The 26,900-nt window shown below is 40.2% G+C and overlaps 1 protein-coding gene across 6 annotated transcripts in view; it reads right to left on the bottom strand.

Moving 5' to 3' along the window:
* Nucleotides 1-26,900, bottom strand: part of GRM5 (glutamate metabotropic receptor 5) — a 552,365-nt gene that overhangs the window by 20,176 nt on the left and 505,289 nt on the right. For 5 of the 6 annotated variants that reach the window (XM_059070417.2, XM_067038305.1, XM_067038303.1 and 2 more), the window contains one exon: nucleotides 313-408. The exons of the other annotated variant lie outside the window; for it this stretch is intronic. In XM_059070417.2, coding sequence (XP_058926400.1) covers nucleotides 313-408 — 96 coding nt within the window. The remainder of the gene's footprint in view (nucleotides 1-312; nucleotides 409-26,900) is intronic. 6 annotated transcript variants of the gene reach the window in all.

Genomic DNA, 26,900 nt, shown 5'->3' with positions numbered 1-26,900 from the left:
CAAACTCCACAGAAGCATGTAACCAGTAATTTAAAACCCACAGGGACACCAACTGTGAGCTAAGGCTTCAGACATGCAAAGCGGACAACCCTGTGGAACAGCAGCGTCCGGGACAGGAGGCTCCCATCACTTCACATGAGGGTGGCATGGGTTTTTGCAAATCAAACGCACGTAGAAACCCAGTGGTGGCCCAGGTTGGACACACTGAATGGGAGGCACAGTTGAGCGAGGACCCAGACCGGGGAGCCACCTGTTCCTGTAGCTTGCGTACATTTAGTTCACACCACCTCAGGCCACTCACAGTTTGCTTACCTGCTCATTGTTGCTCTCCCACCATTCCCCATACTCCCTTTGGGGGTGAAACACTCTATTTCCGACTTGTGCTGGGCCAGTCTCCTGTCTTTGTACCTGGTGAGCATGAACAAGGACAGGAGCAAACAGAAAGATGTGATTGTGTGCTTCGCTGGCCGGGCTGAGGAAGAGCTGGGGCTGCAAGAGGGTGGCCCCTCGCCCGAACAGGGCTGCTGCTTTCACTGCGATGGCTGACCTGTGATGCTATAGATGGTTGTGATGGTATATCTATAACACTGGGGGGAAATTTTGTTACTCCTTGGTTGAGCCACACGCGATCTACCCTTTTACATTGCCTATTGATCATATTTAATAGTCAGTGGTAAAAAGGATGTAATTCATAGCATCTAAGAAAAAGATGAATATCAGGAAATTAGAATTTATTTAGTGTTTACCATATGCCAGACCTGGTGCTGGAATTTGACCCAAAGGTAGTCCTGGCAACAACTTGTGGCAGAGCCTTTGCTATTATTATATCCATTTTACTGAAGCAGAAACCTAAGATTATAAGGATTAAGTAGATTGATCAAGGATTTTGGACACAGGAATCTAAGTTCAGAATGTACACTTTTAGCCATTATAATGTGTTTGCCTTCTAGTTTAAAAAGTCATTCTTATCATTAATGAACCTTCAATGAGTGGTACTATGTCTGAGCGTGATACTAGAGACTGGTGATGCCAAAAGAGAAAAGAGACGTTCCTTGGATGTGAAAGGTTTACATAACCATTAAGCTGAAGTGTGACAGTCAGTATTGGGCTGCTTGCATTGTGGTGAGTGGCTTAAACAGCTTTTATATCAGAGTTAGCAATTCACCACACCTGGAAGGTACTAGAAGTTTCATCTAAAATAAGTTATGAGGTTTCCAACATTTGTCTGCTACATGGTGCATCAAGATGAACCCTTATATTTGTATGATGGTTTTCAGCGCCAACATGCTTTCACAGAAATAATCTCTTTTTAAAATTCATCACTTCAAGCCTGTGGGGTAATTAAAGAGGCATTGCTATCCCCATTTGCCAAATGAGGAAACTGAGACTTACTTAACTGACTTGACCAAAATCACAAGCCTAGTGAGTAGAGAGTAATAGTCAGTAGAGCTTGCAAGTGTCCAAGGCTCTTAAGGTTTATTATCTTTATTACATTTTCCCTTCTAAATCTGGAGCCTGCTCTGGTGCCACTTCATCGACGTTCCTGGTATTCAGCAGGTAGTGATAAAGTGACTACCAGAAGACCTGTTTACCCTTGATATAGTCACTTTTTAAAAAAGTTTTCTTTTTCTGCTGTCTCAAAATTCATGTTAAATAAAACAAAAGGCAACAAAATTAAAATCATTATTTGTCCTGGGATAAAGGGCTTCCTCATAACTTTTCTCTCTTCTTAGATGTGAAAAGTATTTTGTATTTGAGTGAAAGTGAAATGGCTCATTAAATCAAGCAAAATGGATTACCTTCTTCAGTAAACATTAGTTGAGCATCTGTTAAATTCTAGGCAATGGGCTTTGTCCTAGGGATAGAGAGAGAAATAATCCTCAGGTCCTGCCTCATAGAGCTCACAGTCTCATGGGAGAAGGAAGAGGAGAAGACAGTGTGTACACAGTAACTTTAGGTCTAAGAAGAAAGGAAAAGAACTTAAAAGACTTGCTTTGAGAAGGTAAAGCATCGGACCAAACCAGATTGAGCAGCTTTTATTTCACCAAAGAAAACACCTTGGAAGAGGATCCCTTGTGAAGTACCAATCATCGAAGGACATTCCACATTTCAATAGAAAATATTTTGTATTTATTTGTGAATTGGGTTGCATAGCCAGAATGCTACTCTAGAGCTTAAATTAAAAGAATATTAATATTAATAGAATAATAGAAGTATTCATGGTTCCTTAAAAGTATTTTTGAATATCTTCTGTTAGGCTAATTTCCAGTTAATTTAAATTTTTTCATAGCTAATTTAGGACATCTACACTTTTCATGCCCCAAAGCTCTTCTTTCTGTCTCTATCTATGTCGCTCTGTCTCTCTCTCTCATGTACACACACACATACGCACACACTCTGCCAGGTGCCCCTGCTTATGAAACATCTTATTCTCTCATAGCCCACTCTCTTTTGGTAAAAGATTCTACAAAATAAAATAAAAAATACAAATCCCAACTTATTCCAATAAAGTAAGAGGTACATTAGACTTATTTAGAACTTTAAAATAGTTCTTGTATTCAAGGTGAAAATGTCATTTACAGATTGGGAATCTTAATCTTTGCTTTTGGATGGGACCCTTCTTCCTGTCTATAACTATAATTACAGCTTAACTATGTTTACCAGATACTTAAATAAGCCACATTTTCATTCATTCACTTATTCATTATTCCATTCACCATAATGTACTGTTTAAAGTAGCTAATAATGCTTTTATAGTCTCTGCTGCAGGTGTATAATTCTTTCCATTTGGGCTATTTCAGAACTATAGAACTGTCAATTAAAATAGTTAAAGCTTTTCAGAATTTATAGCTAATAAAATATCAGTGAAAATTACTTCTCTTATATAATAAATTCATATATCTTTTAGGCACTTACTAAAGCAGATATACACACAGTTATGCACACATGTACACACATACTTTTGAGGTAGTGTTTTACGTGCTTTACAAATATTAACTCAGTTTTCAAATAAAATACTCTGTGATTATATTCAAGGTCATAATAGAAATAATAATGATAACAGAATATTGAATGTTCAAGTTTCTTTTTGGTATATTATCTTCAATTCTTAAAGCTACCCTACAAAGTAGGTGCTATTTTCCTTACTCCAAAGAGGCAGGCATTGAGGATCAGGGTCCGTAAGCCCAAGCTTACAAGGTTTATGAATGGGGAACCCAGTATTAGAAAATGTGCCTCTGTGACTCCACAGTTCATCATATTTCCATTCATCTTCCATATAAGTAACAATGTCAGTAATTTTAGAAACAAAACTATGAAGACTTATTATTTACCTTTTCTCTTCTAGGCCCCATTTTGCAAATAAGTAGTAGAGTTAATAAGGATGGCCAGTGGAGGAGCTAGTGTAGGACTTTATATTGTGTTCCCTCATTTGGGTTCCTATAGATGCGCTACATATGTTTAATTTACAGCATTCAAACCATCTACTGAATACTCCATGTGCAAGGCACTGTGATAAGGAACACGTGCATAACTCAATGCCATTGATAAGTTCATAGCCTGGAGTGGGAGGATGAAATGTAAGCAGATAATTTTTAAACAACGTGAGAAGTTCTATTATAGAAACGAAGGCAAGAAGGACTCCTAACCCATACTAGAATGGCAGGAAAAACTTCAGTGAGATATGACACCAGGGTAAATCTTGAAAGATGAGTAGGAATGCAGTATGAAAAGATGGGTAGGCAGGCAGAAGAAAAATCAAGAGCAAACGGCATGGTGTACACAGGGAAACAGTGCTTGGTATTTTTTACTGTAACCTAGGGTAAATAACACAAGGTAAAATGCACAGTATGGATGGAGAGGCTAAGAAAAAAATGTGGTCAGAGTTGACATTTAGATAAAATACCATGGACTTGAGGGAATGGAACTAGAGATAGAGTGACTCATTCTATTGTAATAGTTCATGTGAGAGATGTTGAGATAATTCCTTGGGGTAGTGATAATATGGAGGAAAATTAGAGAACAGTTGCAAAAATATTTAGGAGGTAGAATGAGTAGGATTATCGATGAGTTTAAGAGAGAGAAGTGTAGAATGCTACCTCAGTTACTGCCTTGGGTGGTGTACTTAACTAAGTTAAGAAAATATAGGAGGAGTATATTTGGAGGAAGAAATAAAAAGCTTCATTTTGGAATATTGGTTTGAGATGCTGATGGAACATACAATTGGACAAATTTAGTAGGCACATGGGTTTAAGAATCCAGAAGTTAGGGGACTATTATGTACTTGGGAGCCACTAACATACAGATGACTGCAAATACCGCGAGAATGGTTGAAAGTGCCCACAGAGAGCAGGTAAACTATGGGGTGGTGGAGGGAAGGGTTACAGACTTGCTCATTCTACCTGTTCACAAACTCCTCTAACACTGTTAATGGAAGCATTCCCTCTAAATGTTTTCTGAGTACCTGCTATATTCTAGATACTGAGTTCAGGGTTCTTCAATCTGCTATTTTTTTTCCTTTAGTCTCCAGACTTGTAGATCTGTGCTCAATATAGCTTTGACACTTTGGTTTCTGGGCCATAATCTTAGTGTGAAAAACTGTCACAATAGGTTTAAGAGATTTAAGAATGATTTGTTCTGAAATTAGCTTTAGTTGCCATCTGTGAAGATTTTTTTTTTTTGGTTTCTTTTGTACCTCCTCTGTCCAGGAAGTTCTAGTTCCTCTTTACTCAGTTCTACAAGAGCCCATGTTCATCTGGTGAATTTAAAAGATATGGGAGTAATCACTCAGGATTGGATAGTAAATGTAATTTCTCCATAATGATTTGAATAAAAAATTCCATTTCTTTACTCCCTTTCCCCTGTCTCTCCCAATATCTACTAGACACTGGATTACTGAAATTTCTGTATAGGCTACATGGTCCAGAATGGATAAATGAGTCCAGAATGAGTGAAGTACCAGAATAAAATGAATAAATTCAAAGAAGAATGTGTATATTAGGTGAAATAGCAGGTATTTTGGGGATGATGCCTGAAGCTAGAAGGAAAAGAGAGAGTTTGATATTAGACATAAGGACTCCTTATGGGAGGGAGATTCAGGTAATATGTTTACCAGAGGTAGGATGGCTAAAATGATAATTCTAATTGCATTAGCATTTAATCATTACAATTGAGAAATGAGCCCATGGTGATGGTTTCCTCTTTATATAGGCACTAAAGTAACCCAGAACAGAGCTTGGGGTGGACAGAAATTCTTTACCCAGAAGTTGGTAGTAAATAGTAATTTTAAAGAAAGTTGAAAGATAGAGGGATAACTAGATGTCAAGAGCCTCAATGAAGGTGGTTTTTCGCTTTTACATTTCTGTATGACATGTGAAATATGTCTGGAAGTAGCATGGAGTTGCTGACCCGCAGCTCTGTGCCCTAAGGAATATGTGATGTGGAAGGATAAGTAACCTTCTATGAAAGGCCTACAGGGGAAGGAACGTCCTTAGGAGAGAACCAGGTTTTAAGGTAAAGAAAATACAGTAAATGGAGTGTTTAGTGAAGAGGTTGAAGTTGAAGGAGGGTCTTTATCAAGAAATAGGGATCACAGACAGAGCCTTCAAATGGTTTGGAAGGGAAAAGTCCAGTGGGTGAAACAAAGACCAATATGTGTAAATGGAATTTCCCAACACGATACTGTTTCTGAGATGCTAGGAAGGTTCCATGGTAAATTCTCTCACCTTCCCTTAATGTCAAGTGCAAAGATTTTGCATCATCCATGAGTGAGGAGGCTCATGGAGCAAGTGCTGTTGTGAGTAGATATCCCACGGCATATTTGGAGGGATGTTTTCTGATACATATTGCAGACTCTCTGAGTATTTGGTTGAGATGAGAGGGGAAAAACGGCATTGAGATCCTAGAGGTCTCAGTAGTAGAGGGGGAAAAAGGGACAGAAAAGGAGAAAGCTGAAGCTGCCAGAGGCACATTTCCCTGACTCCATAACTTAGTCAAGGCCTTGTCCTGCCCAAAGAGTTGTTCCTTCCAGTGGCTAAAATTATCTTGAGAAATAGTTTTCTTTTACCATCTTCTCTCCCACACGGACTCACACTATGCCTCATACTCCACTCTTTGAAGGAGCGTTCAGCTAATTCTTGTGAACTCTTAACAATGCCCAACTCATTTTCTGCTCCCACACTAGGTATCATTCAGTTTAGTGCAACCCACAGGGAGACATTTTCTTCTATGTGTAGAAACCACTGTACACATGTTTTACTTTATTCTATCATCCTTTAAAATATTTAGAGGAAAAAAAAAAAACCCAACAGTGGTCTCTCTTATTAGAGGTCAATGAAAGGAAGATGGAAAATGTTGGAAATTTCCTGTATGTTTTCTGTGTAAATTCAATATGGAATGGTCACCAGTAGGGCAGGAGAGAAGGATTGGGGAGTTAGTGTGTAGGAGGGTGTTTTTAAAGGAAATGTTTCATTTAAACCATTATAAATGCATCCCATTTACGCAGTAAATTTAAATCCTCTTTTTCCTCAACTGCATTCTGTTAATTCAGAATAGAAGTATGGTATGAGCAGAGGTAAATGATATGGAAGGAAAGAGTCTTTTCCTCAAAAATAAAAATTATTGAAGTAGTTATAGAACAAATCACTTTGTCACAGAAAACCCAATAAGTGATTTTCACACCAAAATTGCTGTCAAGAAGGCAGAGTTTTGAGGCTAAGGTTAAGCATAAACCTAGAAAACGAGAGAATTAAAAAAAGATGATGAGTGAATAAAACTTGTGAATGAATATGTGGATGAATAAATGAATAAAATGGAAAGGTAACTTGGGGGTTATCAAATCTCCAAAGGGCTTTGTTGTTATTGTTGTTTGTTTTGCTTGGTTTTGTTTTGTTTTTATGAAGTGGAAACTGAAGCAACTTTGTAGACTAAGGTCAAGAGACCAAGGAAGAGAGAAAAAAAATTAAAGATGTTTGGGGAAGGGGAATACCTAGTGTAGAGTTTTGAGATAAAACAATTACAGAAAAAAAGGAAAGAACACTCTTTGTTCACTTATACTTCATAATTAACCAGTTGGCATATACTGCAGGCTTCATCTTCACACCATACCCGGACCATTTCTTACCACCCCCTCTATTTACTACCCTGGTCCAAGCCGCTGTCATCTTTTCCTATGAAAATTATACTAGCTTCCCAAACTGGCCCTGCTTCTGTCCTTACGCAAACCCTCCCCACCACCCAACCCAGCCTAATCATATCCAGTCTCCAAACAGCAACCAAAATAATCCCATCAATACAAACATCTTTTTCATCACTTCTCTGCTCAACCCATCTCCCTGAGTAAATCTAAATTTCTTACAACGCTTTACAAAGTCCTGTATAATCTTCTCCCTCTATTATTTCTCTGATCCCATAACTTACTTTTTTCCCCCTTCCCCACTTTGTTCTGCTTGAAGACACCAGGCATCCTCCCACCAAAGTGCCGTTTGCTTTGGCCATTTCCTCTGCCTTCAGTGCTTCCCCACAAAATATCTTGAGCGATTACCTCCCTTAAGTCTTTTCTCAAATGTTCCCTTCTCAATATAGCCTGCCATGACCACCCTGTTTAAAAATGCAAGTGTGACCTCACTCTTCCTACCATTTCCTGCTTTTATCTTATTTACCATAATTTATATTTTACTTATTTGTTTTATTTACTGTCTTTCTTCCCAGTAGAATCTTCAAAAGAATGTGAGCTCTATGAAGCCATGATATTAGACTGCTTTCTTCACTGCCATCTTTCCAGTGCCTATGACATTGCCGAGCTTATTACAGGTGATGATATTTGTTGAATGAATATATGCATAAATGAGTGAATAAAAGGAGAACCATGTTATGGGAAAATATTCAGGTGGGGAGGAGGAAAGATGAGCAAGCTCATGATAAATGGCCTGAGATCTCTCAAAGTCGGACTAATAATCAGTGAGAGTAGAAGGGGTGGAATTTGAGGTTTGTGAAAGTATGGGTAGAAAAGTGAAATAGCCACTTTGGGCAGGAAGCTTATGGAGTAAGCAAAAAATATAAGGAAAATGATTGGCAGGTAAAACACAGAAGGTTGTACAAAAGATCCTCATTTAAAAAAAAGTATTTGCCTCTCTTTCATATAGCCCCATTCTTCATACCAAGCTGTCCCATTCTGACATTGAGGAGTTAGATGCTGATTAGACTAAGATGATAATGGCAACCCATTTTACTCATCAGTTTCAGCCAATGATCATGGGAGAGGGTATTCTGGACATTTCTAATGAATTTTTTAGTCTTACTAAGAAAACACTGGAAAACATGGTCCCTTTTTGCTGTGGACAGTTGTTTGGATGTGATACCTGACAATGTTAAAACCATGCAGCAGGCATGAGAGAAGTTAAGGCAACATTCCAAAAAATGGTGGCATGGAAGATTAAAAGAACATACGTCCTAGGCAATGTCTCTGAGCCACTGAATTAGCCTATTTAACCTCAGAACTTCTTTTTTATGTGAGATTGGTTTCTTTATAATGTAAGCCACTCTGAATTAGATTTTAGATTCTCTAATGCCAGCATCCTCCTACCTCTTACCTTGCTTCATTACTTTCTCTACCAAGGCTGAGTCCAAGAATTTCTAAGGTTGTTTATAACATTTACTTATGCTTAGGTATTTATAAGCGTGTGTGTGTGTGTGTGTGTGTGTGTGTGTGTGTGTGTGTGTTTATGAAAACCCTAAAGAAGCAAGTTACTACCATATACTTTATCTTACTTAACCATTTGTATTCTTTTAAATAGTGTTCCTTTTTTATACATATTATTGTATATAAAAAGTGTGAGAGTCTTCATAGAGTTAGATTTGTATAGAAAAAAAAGAGGGAGATAGACTGGGTAAAACAGAGTATTATGTTCTCAATAATCCACATTTAAAGAATGCCTAAACAGTTGTCCCTTATAACCATGGTACAAACACTACCGTTCACTTATCAGAAGCTATGCTAACTGTAGTCACAACTAGTGCAATATTGTGATTTATAAGATTTCAGATGACCAAAATATATTTTTCATATACATTTGGTCTTTCTCCACCGTTCCTGGCTCACAGCTCTAAAAACTCTTGAAATTTCCTAAGTATTGAAAGTGATAAATGTGTCTTCTGTGATATTAATGAGGTGACTTTTGGAACTCAGCTGGATGGGGCCTGGTTGCCAGTGGACCGAACCATGTGATTAGAGGGTTAGAACTTTCAATCCCACCCTTTTGACCTCCAGGGAAGGGAAAGGGGCTGGAGGTTGATTTCAATTGCCAATGGTCAATGATTTAATCAATCACTTATGTAAGGAAGCCTCCAAAAAAACCCAAAGGACAGGTTTGGAAACTTCCAGGTTGGTGACTTATAGAGATGTTCAGAGTGCAGTGCCCGGAGAGGGCCTGGAAGCTCTGTGTCTCTTCCTACATACTTTGCCCTATTCATCTCTTCCATCTTGTTTTGAGTTCTATCCTTTTACAAGAAATCGGTGATCTAGTAAGTACAGTGTTTCTCTGAGTTCTGCGAGCCACTATAGCAAATTTATCCAAGCTGATGAGGGGATTGTGGGAACCTCTGATTTATAGCCAGTCAGTCAGAAATACAACTTGGACTTGGGACTGGCTCTGACTTACAAGGTAGGGGTCATGGGAACCTCCAGTCTGTAGCTGGTTGGTGACAGCTGTAGGGGAGGGCAGACTTGTGGGACTGAACCCTTAACCTGTGGGATCTGATGTTATCTTCAGGTAGGTAGTGTCAGAATTGAGTTGAATTGTCAGACACCCAGTTGGTGTTCAAAGAATTGCTTGTTGGTGTGGGGAGAACCCGCCGATAATTGGAACTGAGTCCAGGAACCCCAAATAACCAGTTATTATCTGTTCAGTGTTGTGTTCTCAGTGGGAACTATCACAAGTTCAAGCACTTACAAGGACTTAGATAAAGTTTTTGGTTGCATATGTTTGCAGATTTGGTATTGGCTGGCATGGATTTACCAAATATTTCCCTCAATACCTTTCATGTCACTAGACTAGGAAAACATCCAGAAAAACAAAGAAGAGACAGATGAAGAAAACAAAGCTTAGTGTCCCTATGTACTTATCTGTTACCTAGTCAGTTATAGATCCACATAAAAGTGGTCCTAGCTTTACTCAGTGATGATTTTGCAGTTCTCTTCCAGGTGCCATCCTATTTGAGCCAATTATAGCAAATTTAGGAGCCAGTTTTTGTTTCTCAGTTCTCCCTGTCTCCTTGCCTCCCTGGCTTTGGACAGGATGTTTCTGCCTTTAGTTTTCAATCTTGACTTCGGTCCAGTCATTGTCCCCACTTTCCTTCTGTAGCAGTACAACCTTTATAACAGCTCTGGGCACATTCAACCTTGTTCCCGTGTTGGTTTACTCAAACACCAGGCTAGACCCTTGGTCTCCAGGCAAAGTTCGGATCGAACACCTACCCTAGGTGATATCTTTAGCGATCACCCAGAAACACAGTTTCTAATTTTAAGATGTATGAGGCAGAGTGCACACACTACATTTTATTTTTCAGATTTATTGACACATTACCCTTAGGATCATCCTACCTTTGGATCCTGACAGTGATAAAGTACGGAGAGAAACTATGAAATATATTTGAATAGCATTTAAAATATTGCAGAAAGCTTTTCTTATATCATTTAATTTTCTCAACAATCTAAGTAATGTAATTATTATTCAGGTAAGGAATCTATGGCTCAGAAAGCTTCCCAGTCTGGCCAAGGCCCCATAAGTGGTAAGTCACAGAAATGGGGCTAGAAACCAGATGTCTTACCTCCAGATATCATGCTCCTTATTAACGCCTCAGCTTTTTCTTCATTTTATGCTGGAAAAAACCCCTTATCTAAATAATCTGATAACCCACTTGAGAGACTGAAAAGGTCACACATGAAAGTAGCAGTGTGTACTTAGTAGAGTTAGGTTTTGAGCACAATATAAACTTATTTTTTCAAAGGTCAGATTTGACTACACAGTGGCCAAGTGGAATAAATCACCCTCCAGGCCCCCACCATTTCTCTGACAGGAGTTTGCATATACACTGGAATACACAAAAGTCTGAAGGCTGTGAAAGAGGCATCTCTGAGAAGAAGATCAGCGTTGATGTGTGGGAGACTGTGTGACAGCAGAAGACAGACAGGGTGAAGTGGCAGGGTATCTCAGCCACTCTAAGGTGTTACAAAGAGAGCTGAGGGAAAGCCCAAGTCATCCTTTCAAGTCAAACTGGTCAAAGGAGAATTCTAGATGTAAGCAGAAGGGAAATTCTCATGAGTGAGTCTTCAGAGAGGAAGGGTAAGGCCAAATCGAGTTCATTATCACAAAGTAATATTGCAAAGGAATTCCCCACTTCAGTCTCATCCTTCTACCTCTCTGTGCCCTTATACATAAGTAAACATTTCAGAGCGGTTTACTACATGTTCTGGCAGATCCTGTGGCCTCCATGTACAGAAAAACAGCATTTGCCCAGACTTGAAATGTCAATTTGATTCATTCAGAGATTTCAGATTAAAAACAAAAACTGAGCACGATCGATAGGCCCAGAAAATAATGTCGGAAATGAATATAAGTTGTAAAAGTATTTGAGAAGCTGCCAGGGAACATAGTACTCTGTCCTTTCTAAAATAAAAGGAAGGTAGAAGTCGACAGTGGGGGAAGCGATGCAGATAAGCAATTCAAATGTAAAGAATCAGCTATACTGACCCAATAATTCTATTCAGAGGAATAATTCAATAAGAAATAATTCAACAGAAGCTTGAAGGCTTCTTTGCAAATATTTTTCCCTTTGGTGATATATAAAATGGCAAAAACTATACAAAACAAGAAAAAAAAAAACCACTGGAGAATAGTTTAATAAATTATAGCATAGCAGTATTATGGAAATGTGTTAAATTTTGTATTGAGTAAAGCCTTTCATTTAGCTTCCAGAGAACTCCCAAAGGTTGTGTTTTCATCTCACTTAGGATAAGAACTTGTTTTCAGATATGAATCATCTTAAGTAATTGCCTTTTTATTGTGTACTTTCCTTCGACATAGCTATTTGTTTCACAATCAGTAGAAACTCAAGAAGATACAGATTTTAAAACTAATTCCAAGGTGCTTTACAAGCTTAAACAACATCCTCAATAGGGAAGACTTTTCAGGGGGGAGCAAAATGTTGACCAGAAGGAGGGTCTCCATGTGAGAACAGGATCAGCCGAAAGAAACATTGCAGTAGCATTAATTTAAAATTGCTGGTTGCTATCTTAGGGTTGAGGAGTTTTCAGACAAAATGATTTATCCTTCCTAAAGACTGATGAGTAGTTTTCCAGCAGGAATTTTTCCTAACATTATTGTGCATGGAAACTGGAAAAGCTTTGGAGTCAGACCAAGCTGGGTAATAATGACAGTGAGAGCCAATATTTACTGAGCCCTTGGAATAGACCAGACACATTCTATACCAAAGTTTACTGATTTAATCATTGCAACAGCCCTTTGAACTAGGTACTTCTATTATCCCTATTTATCCCTATTTTACAAATGAGGAAGAACTAGGACACAGGGAGATTAAGTAACTTGCCCAAGGTTACTGGATTGGCATATTATCACTAAAATGCTGGTTATAAACACTAACTGGGCTGTTTGTTGGGCTATTCTGTCTTTAAATTTTAAATGGCTTAAAGTACACAGGCAAGTGTGCTAGTTTTCAAATCTTTTCATCTTTTTCCTGATCTCCTGGCTTGAGCCGCTGCCTTTGCTTTTTTTTGACCCTTACTACCCTAGAAGATTGGAAGCCTGATCCCTCTTCAGTGTTGACCTCGATTACAATTTGCCCTTAGCAACTTGGTTTTCTCCTTCTGAGAGCCATTGGAGCCCACACCTCAGTGCTTCTCTATGGAAGCAGATTTGCTCTGAAGCTAATGGGGAATCAGGGCCCCTCATTCACAGCAGTCCCTTGCAAGGCCCTGTTCCCACTTTTGTATTCACATTTTTCAACCTTTCTCTTAAATAGAGCCCCCCCCCCCGCCCACCCCAACTGCATGAACTTTAAGTCTCACAAAACATTAGGAGACTTGCTGATGCTTTCTGAGTTACAATTTCCCTATCTGCAAAATGGAAATGTTGGGGTAATGAGGTAATTTATGAAAAATTCTTGATCTTAGTAGGTGCCTATTACTGTTATTTTCCTATCTGTCATTCTAATTACTTCTATGTCCTGGCAGGTTTTCCCCAGACAGTTCTGATACAAAATATTTTGTCCTGTTTTCTCTATATGTCTCCTAATACTTGTGAAACTGTGAGTCCTCCTATGGGATATGACCTGTATCTTCTCCATTAAATCTTGTGGGTTAATGAATCTTTGATTTTTAGCACCATCCAGACCTGGCTTACATGTTCCCACATGCCCTAACTTAGGCTGCTGTGATTTAGGCTGGATTTGAAAATTATCTGGAGACAGGTGATGTTCTCTTTATTTTATCTCAGCCTATCACCCCTGTTAATCTCAAATAGAACCCTATTCTCTTCCTTCATACCCTCATTTCAAATTATAACGAGATATTAGTTTGCTTACTAGTTTATGATCTGTCTTGCTCATTAGCCTGTAAACTTCATGGGAGCAGGGTCACGTCTGTTCTTTTCACAAACACCTAGCATGGGGCCTGGCACATAGTAGCAACTCAACAAATGCTTTTCTGCATGCGTGCAGCCATGAAGATGGTAAAAAGACGAACATTTATCAAAGGTGAGGCAGTAATATTTATCCAAACCTGACTCCAACTAAACCAGCTCTCCCCTTCTGTACACAGACGGTCATTCACCAGTTCTTCTTATCTCACCAGAGTTGTTTTGTTTGTCACCCTCCTCTCTTCTTCTAGTCCTCTTCCTTCACCTTGGTTGTTCCCATCTCACATCCACACACAAAACTTTTCCTTCTTTTTTCTATTCCTCTGTCTCTTAGGCTACTGAGGAACACACAAAGTGTTTCCAAATATTGCAGAAAATCTTAGCTCCCATATCTCTCAGCTTTTAAAATCACTTGATTTTGATAAGACCAAGATGAGATAGTGGTAGTCGAGGGAGGTGGGGGAGTTCCTGGTCCCTGTATGTATGGGAGGGGTTAGGGCTGGGCGAGGGCATGCTTCCTGGTACAGTTACAGTTGCCTAAGAGTGGGAATGGCACGCAAAGAGAGGGAAGCAATCTCAGCAAGTCCTAGGTCTGCCAGATTGTGCTCTTACATGAGCTTCAGGAGGACCATCTCCACTCCATTATACTGGACACAAGGTATGAATCACAGGTCTATGGCTAGGAACCGCCTGTCCACTTTCTTTCTATTCTTCATCCCATTGTTTTAATATTTCCTGGTCTTAGGATAATGTCTTGTGGTGTATTATAATCCCATATAATTACAACAGATGTATTTACTAATTTTGCCATTTCTAAGCAGATTCCTCATTGTTCAGTGTCCATCACAATAAATCTAAAGTGAGATTTAATTTCATAATGGTAGATAACCAAAGAAACATTACATAAAAATGATGCTATAAGGTCTTATCTTCAGTGTTTAGTCTGTTGTGTTTCTTAAGTACTTATTATGTACCAGATACTGAACTAGTAGTTGCATGGTGATCTAGAAATTCAGGAGTTTATAATGATAGAATGTAATAAAATAATGTATACAGTTATACAGCGTCATGTATATTACATGTATATACATATATACACATACTATACGTACACACACAAAATACCACACATATCTCTATATAATCATATACAAATACACATACAGATAGATATACAGTAATTCTCCAAGTTTTTCTAAATGTATTGGGCTTTAGTTTGCTTGAGATAGGCAGCACATCATGGTGATCGAGTGTACTGGCTTTGGAGTGAATCAACATGGGTTTGATTCCTAGCAATACCACTTACTGTGTGATTTTGGGTAACTTACATAACTTTTCTTCAATTTCATCTTTGAATAATGAGAGCAGTGCTACTTAACTCACAACGCTGATGTTTTACATGGATTTTAGCATTTATTTTCACAAAGACATTATGAGGTTGATACTGTTATCATCCCCATTTTACAGATAAAGAAACTGACTCACAGAGTGGCTAAACGACTTGCTCAAACTCACATGGTCAGAGGGGGCAAAGTCAGACACATACCTGGGCTGTTGAACTCTAACCCTTGTACTCTAGAACATTAGATTAAAGAAAATAACCGAAATTGCCAAAGGGATGACTGAAAGAGAAAATAAAATTCAATTTAAAAAAATCGAGGAGAAGCCAAAGAATAGGGAAAAGGAGAAAGAGGAAGCATATGTGCCAGGCATGGTTAGGAGTTTTTATACATTGTCTCAAAACATCGTTACAGCCCTGGGAAGGAGTAGAGATGACCTTTTTAAAACGAGATTTGTAGTTCACATAGCTGATGAACGTTGATGTTGCAGTTCAATCTCGGTCCTTCTGATTATAAATAATACACTCAGGCACATATTGTGCATCCAGATTTGTAGCATAGTGCTTGGTTCTGTAGTTGGCTTTAAGAAAAATATATTTCACAGCCTCTGAGCTCAGGGAGCTTAGAATCTAATGGGGATGACAAGCATGGGTGCTGTAAACAAGAAGAGAACACTACATTCGTGGTGAAGGTAACAACATCTATTGTGTGGGGGGCTAGAATGGAAAGATCCTAGGACTACAATGGAAAGTGTCATGGCGGACCTTGAGCCTCACCTGGCCTGCGAGACTGAAGCTTGGTACCTTGTGCACAGTTGCTATTTGTTGAATGCATAAGTGATAAGCAGAGTTAGTTAAGTGAAAAGACATAGTTCTTTTTCTGTTACCTTTCCTCCTCACACAGGACCTACTAGAACTGAAGGGCTTAGCTTTCCCTTTTTCATCCCTAGAGAGAGGGCAGGGTGCAGAGAGGGGAGGAGGGCAAAGCCAAGAGGGGCAAGCTTACTGCCTTGCCACTTAATGCCAGGTCAGAGACTACATCTGTGTCTCAATGCCCACAACAGTGACTGGAGCCTGGTAGGGCTCAATGAAGAAATGTGCTGAATGAAAGAATAACTGAATGAGAAAAAAGATGGATTATTTCAGGGAAGACCTACAGAAGAAAACATGCCAACCAGGATGCATACCATCATGTTATCCTTTCTTTGAGGCCTTTCCCTTCCCCTCTTATGTAACTATTTCCTTTTCTGTGCCCCTTCAGATCCCCCTACAAAGACTTAAACCTCCTGCAACTCTCTACTGACATTATTTCCTTACATCTCTGGCTCTACTAAAAGGAGGGGAGTTATCTAGGGGAAGGAAGGTATTGTATTCATCTTTATATCTCTAGTGCCTAAAATATCAGCTAGCTCAGCAGACAATATGATGAATAATAGATTCTCAGCTAAGAGTACCTAATTATTATTGTTGTTTGGATAATAAACATCACTGAGTAGAGAACCTTGCTTTCCTATGACTCACGTCTGCCCAACTTTCCTCTTTCTAACTTGTTTTTCTTGCCTATATACAGCTTACATCTTTCTACCTCTTGTATTACCGGACTCCCTTTCATTCACTAAGTTTAATTTTGATTCCATTCTCCATAAAAGTGTGTATTGCTCCCTTGTGTCTCCTTTAGTGAAACTGCCCCGGAACCCCTTTTTGGCATTTCTGCCCCCTCCTGCGGGTCTCTGCTGCCCTCTAGGGGGCCTTGTTCATCACATACTTCTCGGGACCCAGTTTGATCTGCATTTGGGAGCATAGACCTTGGTTGGGATTGCTGGGCTTATGGCAGGGCTGCCAACCCCCAAGGCTCCTATGCCTGCTCCTGCAGCCCCCAGTTCATAAGCTTGTGGCTGTCTAGTATAACGGGTTTAGGAATATGAACCTGGGGCATAAGCAAGCAAGGAGGCTGGCAAGAACTGAAACCCACCACAAGTGGAGGTTTTGAGGCGGTTGCCATGGGATCTCAGTGCTTTTGGTACCAAGAGGATCCTCAGTTGTGAGTATCCCACGTGCATTTTGCTAGTTTGCATATTATGTCAAAGTTTATTCTATGGAATCCAGCATCCGACTAATGAGAGTGTTCTACCTGATAAATGAATGATGATTTCCATCTTTGCTTGGGCCTCTGTGATATAACGAACTTCCTCAAAGAGTTAGGGCCTCGGACTTCTCTGGTGGCGCAGTGGTTAAGAATCTGCCTGCCAATGCAGGGGACACGGGTTCGAGCCCTGGTCTGGGAAAATCCCACATGCCACGGAGCAACTAAGCCCGTGCTCCACAACTACTGAGCCTGCGCTCTAGAGCCCGTGAGCCACAACTACTGAGCCTGTGTGCCACAACTACTGAAGCCCGCACGCCTAGAGCCTGTGCTCTGCAACAAGTGAAGGAACTGCGATGAGAAGCCCGCGCACCGCACTAAAGCATAGTCCCCGCTCGCTTCAACTAGAGAAAGCCTGTGTGCAGCAACGAAGACCCAATGCAGCCAAGTAAATAAATAAATAAATTTTTTTTAAAAAAAGAAGAGGGCTTCCCTGGTGGCGCAGTGGTTGAGAGTCCGCCTGCCGATGCAGGGGACACGGGTTCATGCCCCGGTCTGGGAAGATCCCACATGCCGTGGAGCGGCTGGGCCCGTGAGCCATGGCCGCTGAGCCTGAGCGTCCGGAGCTTGTGCTCCGCAACGGGAGAGGCCACAACAGTGAGAGGCCCGCGTACCACAAAAAAGAAAAAAAAGAAGAAGAGTTGGGGCCTCACTGTTTGTTTGTTTTTTTTTGTTAAAGCCCAAACCAGTATCTGGTTACCATGTCCAGTGGTGATGACTCTTAACTTTATCTAATTTGACTGCTCTGTAACATTGGAACTAATGATCACTCCTTCATGTATGGATCATTCTTTTTTCTTTTGTGTTATCACGTGTATCTAGGTCTCAGATGTACTTAATACTAATATTCAGGAATTCTTTGTCTGTTTATCAGACTTTCCTTTATCTAGTCCGTGGGCTCTGCCCTTTGCTCTTCCAAACTGTACCTCAACCACCAAACTGTTTTGATCTGCAGGCCAGTTTTTCTAGCAGCTTCTTGGATTTGTTCACTTAGATGTCTCTTAGGATTTTCATGTTTAACAATTCCAAAATGGAGCTCATTTTTCTTCAGACTTTCTCTCCTTTACCTTACCATCTTTGGTCCCAAATTTCAGCTCATTTAGTCTGATTATTGTCAAATGTGAATGGCTGCCCCAGCCCTTTTATTTTATTTTATTTTATATTTTTTGCGGTATGCGGGCCTCTCACTGTTGTGGCCTCTCCCGTTGCGGAGCACAGGCTCCGGACGCGCAGGCCCAGCGGCCATGGCTCACGGGCTTAGTTGCTCCGCGGCATGTGGGATCCTCCCGGACCAGGGCACGAACCCGTGTCTCCTGCATCGGCAGGCGGACTCTCAACCACTGCGCCACCAGGGAAGCCCCAGCCCTTTTATTTTAATGTCGCTCCTGGACTTCTTCACTGATTTCATGGGGCATAGTATTAACATCTCCAAAACTTCACACTTGATTTTATCCTTCAAGCTTCTCCTCCCCAAGTCTGAATTACACAGGTCCCAATTCTCCCATTTATACAGGCCAAAAACCTAGGGCTCATCTTTATCTTTAATTTTTCTCTTTCCTTCACATACAACATAACAATGGTTAAGTCCTATCGTTAAACTTTCTACTTGAAACCATCGTAATATCTTACTTAGCCCATCCCAGTGGTCTTCTAGCTGATTTCTCCCTTCTCTTCTTTCCACTCCATGTTCTATTCTATCTGTGTAAACCAGAGGGATCTCTTTAACATATTAATCTCATCATGTAACTTCTCGAAACTGCCAAAGCTTCCCATCATATTCAGGACAAAGTACAAAGTCTGTACCTCACCTCATCGGATCTCCAAGTGCCCATCTACAATTTTCTCTTACCATCCTCTCACCTTCTTATTTTATTCCATGCACAGTGGACTTCGCTTGTCCCCTAAAATGACAGTCTGATTCCCGCCTCAAAATCTTTTCACTTGCTGTTCCCTCTGCCTGGAACACTTACCCTCCACGTCTCTGCTCTTTATGTATCTTATTTTCTCTCTTCATTTTGCTCTCTGTTCAACTTCTTCAGAGAGGCTGTTATGACACCATAACTAAAAATGTCTAAAATCACTCCCTAACCAGCCCACTCTAGTTCTTCACCTTTCTTCGTTATTTTAATAGCAGTTATACCTATATGGAGTTGTATTATGCATTTGTTTACTTTTTATTGTCATTCTCTCTGACTGCAGTTGAAGTTCTGTGAGGGTTGAGATTTTGTTTTCATTACCACTTTATCCTCAAAGAGAGAACAGATCCTGGTACACAGCACATTCTCAGTGAATAATTGCTGGGTGTAGTGGTGAACAGAGTTAGGGTATTGAAATATATTCCAAGTCCTCTGTCACATAACTTTTGCTTTATCTTCAATGGGACCATATATATATATATTATATATATATTATATATATATACACATATATATATAATATGTATATATATACACACACACATATATATGAAATATATATATTATGTATTAGTACTTTTTTTATTGCAGAATAGTTAACATGATGCAGTTTGGTGGTAATTTGTCTAAATAAAACTCTCTTCCTTTTAGTAAGATGTCTGTATAAAAACTATAGCATTCAAAACGAAGACAATTTTTCTGTGTACTATGGAGAATTCATAAAGATTGAAGGTATGGAAGAAATTAAAAATTGTTATTACAGAGAGAAGAAATCACACACATTATAATAACTTAAAGGGTCTCTATCTCATATATATACACATATACACGCACAAACACATACATATCTCCATCTAAGTGAATGGTGAAGTCATTAATAATGGACTATACATGTTTAGAACTTCTGTGGACTAGATGGTGAATAATGGCTTTATAAATGGCATAAGGTGGATCAGGTAAGAAGAGTGAGGATGAATTAATTTCGTGGTCAGTAAATAATCTGTAGAAGCAGTAGTGTACAAGGAGTGTTTGGGGTCCATGCGTGAAGCAGCTTGATTTATGCAGAAGATTAAAGCTCAGGAGGAGAACGAAGTAAGGTTGAAAAGGTAAGAAAGATAACCTGAAGACATTCTGAAGAGCTTTGAATTGTCAGTAGTGTATTTTTCAGTGTGTGGGAACTGAGGAGGTGCTGACTGGTTTTGAGCTGGTCAGATGTATTGGGTTTATCACTATTGCAATAATTCAGGTGTACAGAGATAAGGTACTGGATTGTATAGCAGTCATGGAAATAAAAATGAGGATAAAAGTGTTTTAAAAAACATTTAAAATAGCTTGTAATGTCTAAATAGCGTCTAATCTCTAATTAAATATGTTCAAGTTAAGGACAAGGACAAATTCATCATGGCTAACTTTTTTTTTTTTTTTGCGGTACGCGGGCCTCTCACTGTTATGGCCTCTCCCGTTGCGGAGCACAGGCTCCGGACACACAGGCTCAGCGGCCACGGCTCACGGGCCCAGCTGCTCCGTGGCATGTGGGATCTTCCCGGACCGGGGCATGAACTCGTGTCCCCTGCCTCGGCAGGCAGACTCTCAACCACTGCGCCATGAGGGAAGCCCATGGCTAACTTTTTGTTGGTGGGAAGTAGCACTTGTTACATTTAACAGAAACACAGAAAAAACAAACCATTATAGAAGAATCTATAAAAGAGTGATTTTTGGATGTGTTGATGTTGAGATGATGCCAGGTGTGAAGATGGAACTATCCGATTGTCATTTGGATAGTCAAAACTAGAGCTCAAGGAAGAATATTTGAGACTTGAAAGTACAATGACAGCTGAGTTCCCCAAAGAAGAGAACACAAGGAGAAAGGAGCCAGAGACCATGGATTGACCTTAGTGAACACAGACAGCTAGGAGACAGGAAGTGGCCCCAAACAGCCCTGAACTCTAAACAGCCCTGAACTCTGAACCTCTGTGTCTGTTATTATCTCTTGCTGGAACTTCTTCCCCCACCTAAGCAACTCAAACACTCCTACTTATCTTTCTTTTCAATGTTACCTCCTTTGTGAGTTTCTTTAGTATATCACTGAGAGTTGAAATTCTATAAGTAATTCTCCCTTTGCAGACCGAAAGGAATTTTTTTCCAGTTAAGGAGTAATGGAGGATATAACAGGGCACAGTGCAGGGGTCATGAGGAGTCGCCTGGAGTCATGGGATCAGATCCACTCAGTCCCAAGCGAAGTATACAATCTTAGAAAAATTATTCCATCTCTCAGAATCTGTACAAATTAAATACCATATTACACGTAAGATCAAAGAGCACATTGAAGGAGCTTGTTCTTTTCTTGTGTGTGTGTATGTGTTAGGAGTTGTTGGGAGGAATGCCAGACAAATGGGGGCAGGGCAAATGACTCAGGAAAGGTAGAGAACTTATTTTAGCCAAGAAATTAGAGAAAAGGATTTTCCATCTTTACTAAGGGAAACTAGATTACTAGATTTGAGGGAGGAGAAGGAATTGTTAACTTACAGAATTATGCCTGAGCCATACTCTTTTCTGGTATGTTCTGCAAGAGATATGACTCACATGCCCCAGATATGATGTAGCTAGGCCAAGCAGGGCTAATGCAAATAAAAGGAACATTTCTGGAAACAGAACTTTGAAAAAAATGCTTAGTTTACCCCACCATCCAACAATTTCTATCAGTTAATCAAAAACAATTAAATTCAAGTAGTAACAAATGAGACCACTAACATCACATGCAAATTAAAATTCACTGTAATCGCAGCATTCAAGAATATCAATTTATTATACAAAGGGAGTGTTTTAGATGCAATTCATCAAAATCATCCAGACATAGCCTTTTATAGCTCCACAAATATACTTCAATTATTGCAGAGCCAAACCATTTAATTAATCATTTCAAAGCATTTCTCTTCCCCAAAATTAAACACCTGAAACATATCATTCACAATACTATATAACCCACCAGATCTAAATCTTCTTAGCATTTGCTTTCTACATGCTCAGTGAGAGACAGAAATACGTTTAAATGGTATATTGTTAGGCAGTGGTAGAGCAAGACTTGAAAAGTTGACTTATTCTCTTGGAGAATGATCTACCATTGAGTGCTGATTCACCATTAGGAAAGGGACTAGGTCTTCACCAGAGACTAGAGAAGTGAATTTTTGCTGCTCACGCAACACATATTTACTGGAGAGCTTGTTTAAAAAGGCACTGTGTTAGTTGCTGGTGATGGAGATATAGAAGGCAATGCCTACAAGAAACTTACAGTCTACCAGGGAGAAAGACACAAACTAACACTGTAATACAACTTGAAGAGTTCTACATGAGGAGATCCAGAAAGTCCAGGGGAAGTACGGTTTATAAAAGAGGTGTTATATTTGGGTTAGGAATTGGAGGGTAAGAAGGTGTTTTCTAGTTAAAAGGATGAGAGAGAAATGCAGATATTAAGAGAGGCAGAAAGAATAGAATATACACAGCAGGAGTATGACAAACAAAGAAATGGCTGAGGCATGGAATATTTGGGGAACTATGTGCAGGCTGGCATTGCTAGCATATGTAATATGTAATATGTGTTTAGAGGATCACTAGTCAGGGGGGAACATTGGCGGATTGGTGGAGCAGCTTGGTGGCTGGGCCTCAGGTTGAGAAGGTCAAGTCTTCAAGGGCCAGGTCTTAAAGGACTTTGTGAGCCATGTGAAAGAGTTTATGAATTTTATATTTTAAGGCATCTATAGCTACTAATTTGAAGGCTGGGTAGTGTGATCAAATTTGTACTTTAGGAAGATCACTCTGGCAGCTGTTGGGACAGGGTGTGCATCAATAATAGAGATTTAGGACATTTTGTCAGTAGTTCAGACAATAGGTGACAGGGTCCTGATCCAGGGTACTATCATTGAGAATGGAAAAGATAAGGTTAAATAAGTAGAGAAAATGGTTGAGGAAAGTGAAGAGTCAGGAATGACACAGGGTTGGGCAAGTAGGTTGAAGGTGTAGCTTTTATCCAGAGAGGAAATATCAGAGGAAGAAGAACCTTCAATGATAACTTTTTTTTTTTTTGGAGAAGTTTTCATTTTATTCAACGTTGATTTTTTTTTATGTGCAAGGTAATTCCAAACTTGCTGTTGGGGCAATAAGTATCAAGTATTAAAACTAGTACCAAGTCTTATGTTGTAGAAATATATACTCTGAGGTAGTGCAACAGACCCATTTTTAAGGCAATGAGAATTGTACATAGTTTCTGACAAGATCTTTCACTTAGCACTTCCACAAGTGATGATGAAATCATTATTTAATTTCTTGGTCAAAATAATAACTTTCCTCTGATGACTTCTGTCTCTTAGATGTTGTAATTATCCAGGATGTCAAATACATTTAATTCTAAAAATTTGACTTAAATATTTGCATAAAGTAGGTGCTTAAGACATGCCTGGTGAATTTTAACTGTATCTAATCACTTTTAAAAGAAACCTTCACCATCTCAAACAGTTTTAAATTGGCAACTTTAGAAATAGTCTTCATTTGAAGAAAGGGAATAAAAATAAATCATAACTGAGAAAAATGAACCATATACTCAATCTGAATCTGCCTTTAGGAGACATATCCCATTCCTGGAGCAGTTTACTTCAAGTCAGTGCTGTCTGCCTTATGTAGACATTTTAGCCAAGAAACTGAAATGTCCTTCTCATGTGTTCTTGCTCTGATGACCAAACCAGATTGGCTTTGAGCCATAACTGGATTATAACTCAGCGGGGTGTGCTAGACAGTGGCTCTAAGACTCACAGAAAGAGAAAGTAGTAAGGGAAGAGGTTAACAAAAGAAAATGGGGCAACGAATAATCATTTAGTTTGTCGAGGAAGTTAAACAGGAGGATATCCAGCCTAAATCAAATTACAGTGATGATGACACTTTCTCAAGTCTTTCTCAATCCTGACCTTTTGCTGATTCCTACATACAAACTTTTTACTGCCCTTTCAAACACAGTCTTAGTGCTTATAATTTCTGATAGTGAAGGCCATGGACTGCTTGGATTAGAATTCAAGGTCCAGATCGTTTCCAGGTATCTGTCCTTGGGCAATTGGCTTTGCCACACTGTCTCTCGATCCCCTCACTTATAAAATGATGCTGCTAATGTTACCTACTTTACAGCATTGTCTTAGGGATTCAATGAATGTTTATGAGGCACTGATAATAGTGCCTGAAGCATTGTAAATGTTCAATAAAAGTAAGCTGTCGTCATCAGCATCATCATTGAGGTTATCCTTTTCCTACATCCTGTATTTCACCTTCCCTTTTCTAGGTTCTGCCTGTTTAAACTTTCGGCGGGAGTGCCTACACGCTTGATTTTAAATCCAGAAGCAGTGACTGCCTGACCCCATCCTCTGTGTCCTTTCTCATCCCCCTCCCACCAGCAGACCCCAGCCCCACCTCACTTGCACTGAGCCCCAGATATAAAATGCTGCAGAATCTAACTCATTAATTTTCACTGAAGTGAAAGGCTACCTGCCCCTTTATCATGCTTTGTTCCTCTCCAGAAATGATGTGACTAAGCATGTGACAGGGCAGACTGGCTTCTGACTCCGAAGGTCAAGCTTTAGAGAAAGCCTTAAGTTTTAGTGTGTTTTAAGGCTAAAGTTCTTAACTGCAACAGTTGAGTTCAAACCCTGGGTTAGCCACTCACCACTTTGGGCAAGTGTCTTCATCTCTCTGATCTTCATCAGTATAATGGGCACAATGACACTTTTGAACTGCGTTGTTGGCAGAAATGAATTAAATAAATAGCACTCATGGACACGTGGTGCATCCTCAGTAAATGGAAGATCTTGATAGTAGTCAGTTTGATTCCTGAAGACTGAACACTGGGAACATGACCTGTCGGATTTGAAAGGCATTTCTGGTGGCAGAAGTGAGTGGTGGGAGAATATTTAGGCAAGGCTCCTCTATGATGTATGAGAATAATATGTATGTTATAAAAATCTAGCATCCATATTCTAGGGAATAATACTGCTTTTTCCCAGCTTTTATATGCCATACCATTTGTATAGGAGTGGAAATGTGATATCAACAATGACGAGAAAACCAACAAGTTTGTATTAGGAGTCTTCTTCAGTTGGTACAGCTGGGAATCAGTGCATCTCCTGTTAGCGCTGCTTCTGCAGAAGTTTACCTCCGGCTGCGTGCATCAAGTTCTGTACAAGCCCGCAGTGGCAGTTCTCTATCACTGCTACACAAGCTGAGGGCATCTAGAACCGAAACGCTGTCTACCACCGGAGATGCCTAGAGACCCCCGCCTGCCACCTGGTGGCAGGAGAGGGACCTAGTCTGCTGACTGCTGGTGGTGGTGGGGCGGCAGGGTGGGGGGGGACGAGGGTTGTGGGACAAGGAAAGGAGAAAAGAAGGGGAGAGTCTGGGCCTTCACTAGCATCACTGAGGATGGTTAGAAATGCCCTGGAGTTGAAAGGCTGTCTGCTCCTTTCAGCCCACAGGTCGCTCTCTGTCTGGCACCATTCTCCCCAGAGAAGCAGTCACAATGCAGTATCTGCACAGTGACTACAATTAAACAATAGCCTCTGGAAATATCCAAGGGGAAATTAGATAACATGTGCTTTGATGCAGGGATTTGGAGTTTGAAAGTGAAAGAGACAGGCAAGACATCAGAAGTCTGCATCTGCTGAGCTCCGGTTCGGCACATTAACATTCTGCTGATGTGTCTTTGCAAGTTCTTCACTGAAGTCAGTTTGCTCAGTTTTTCTCAAGTATCATCAGATATTTCCAACATCCTTTAGATTGAAACAAGTCCTAAAGTTAGACTCCTGTTGTGAGTGGAGGTTGAAATCGATTTTTTCTTATATTTTCATTAGTTAACTATCGAAAGAGAAAAGTGCTTGCCAGTCCATTTGGACTGGAGCATTCGGTTCTCGTTGTGCTGTGCTGGCAGCCACTAGCTCTGTGCCTGGAGGAGAAAAGCCTACTTTTGCCCTGGACCATTCATTCTTCAGCGACTGGCCGCACACTTGGCTGTACCCAGTGGCTGGATAGTCCCTGAGGGACGTGTCCGCAGTTCACTCTGATCTCAGATTCTCTCTCATTTCCCTCAGATGCAACTTCCTCCCCACCCCCGCCCCCCAACTCCCGCAGTGTCACAATGTGTCTGTCTGAGTCAGAATACGCTCTCCCGTGTGCCAGACTCTCACCAGTGAGTCAAGTGGGCCCTGCTTCCCTCAGTTTCTGACCAGGACTCTGGTGGCATCCAGAGTGAAGTCGACAGGACATAACCTAGGGAGAAGTTGAGATGGATGGTGTAGCACAGCGGGGCCCTTTTGTACTTTGAGGCGCGAAAGTAGGGCCTCAGTAGGGCTTGATCTCCTTTTTATCTCCTGTGCGACCACAGTGACAGTTTACTGAGTTCCTGCTCAGATCCAACCTTGGGATGAATAAAGAAGTGCTCTTGCCTCAGTGATCTCTGGTAGAGTGCGTGTGTGCGTGTGTGTGTGTGTGTGTGTGTGTGTGTGTGTGTGTGTGTGTGTGAGAGAGAGAGAGAGAGAGAGAGAGAGAGAGAGAGAGAGTCACATTTGACCAGAGTAAAACCTTGGAGAATGTCATGAATGTCATGGAACTTCACAGGAGTTTTGTGTGGAGAAGGCCACAATCTCCTCTCTTTCTGCCTGAGGCAAGATATCTTTTGGGGAGTGCTGTGGTCAGTATTTGTTTTCCAGATCTTACAGAGGAGGGTGTATGTTTTCCATTGCTCCTGTAATGAATGACCACAAACTTAGTGACTTAAAACAATACAAATGTATCATTTCACAGTTCTGTAGATCAGGAGTCCAAAA

The sequence above is a fragment of the Kogia breviceps genome, chromosome 7, assembly GCF_026419965.1.
Source record: "Kogia breviceps isolate mKogBre1 chromosome 7, mKogBre1 haplotype 1, whole genome shotgun sequence".
NCBI classification, from domain to species: Eukaryota; Metazoa; Chordata; class Mammalia; order Artiodactyla; family Physeteridae; genus Kogia; species Kogia breviceps.
The sequence above is the reverse complement of the archived record's forward strand: the minus strand, read 5'-3'. Positions and strand labels throughout refer to the sequence as shown.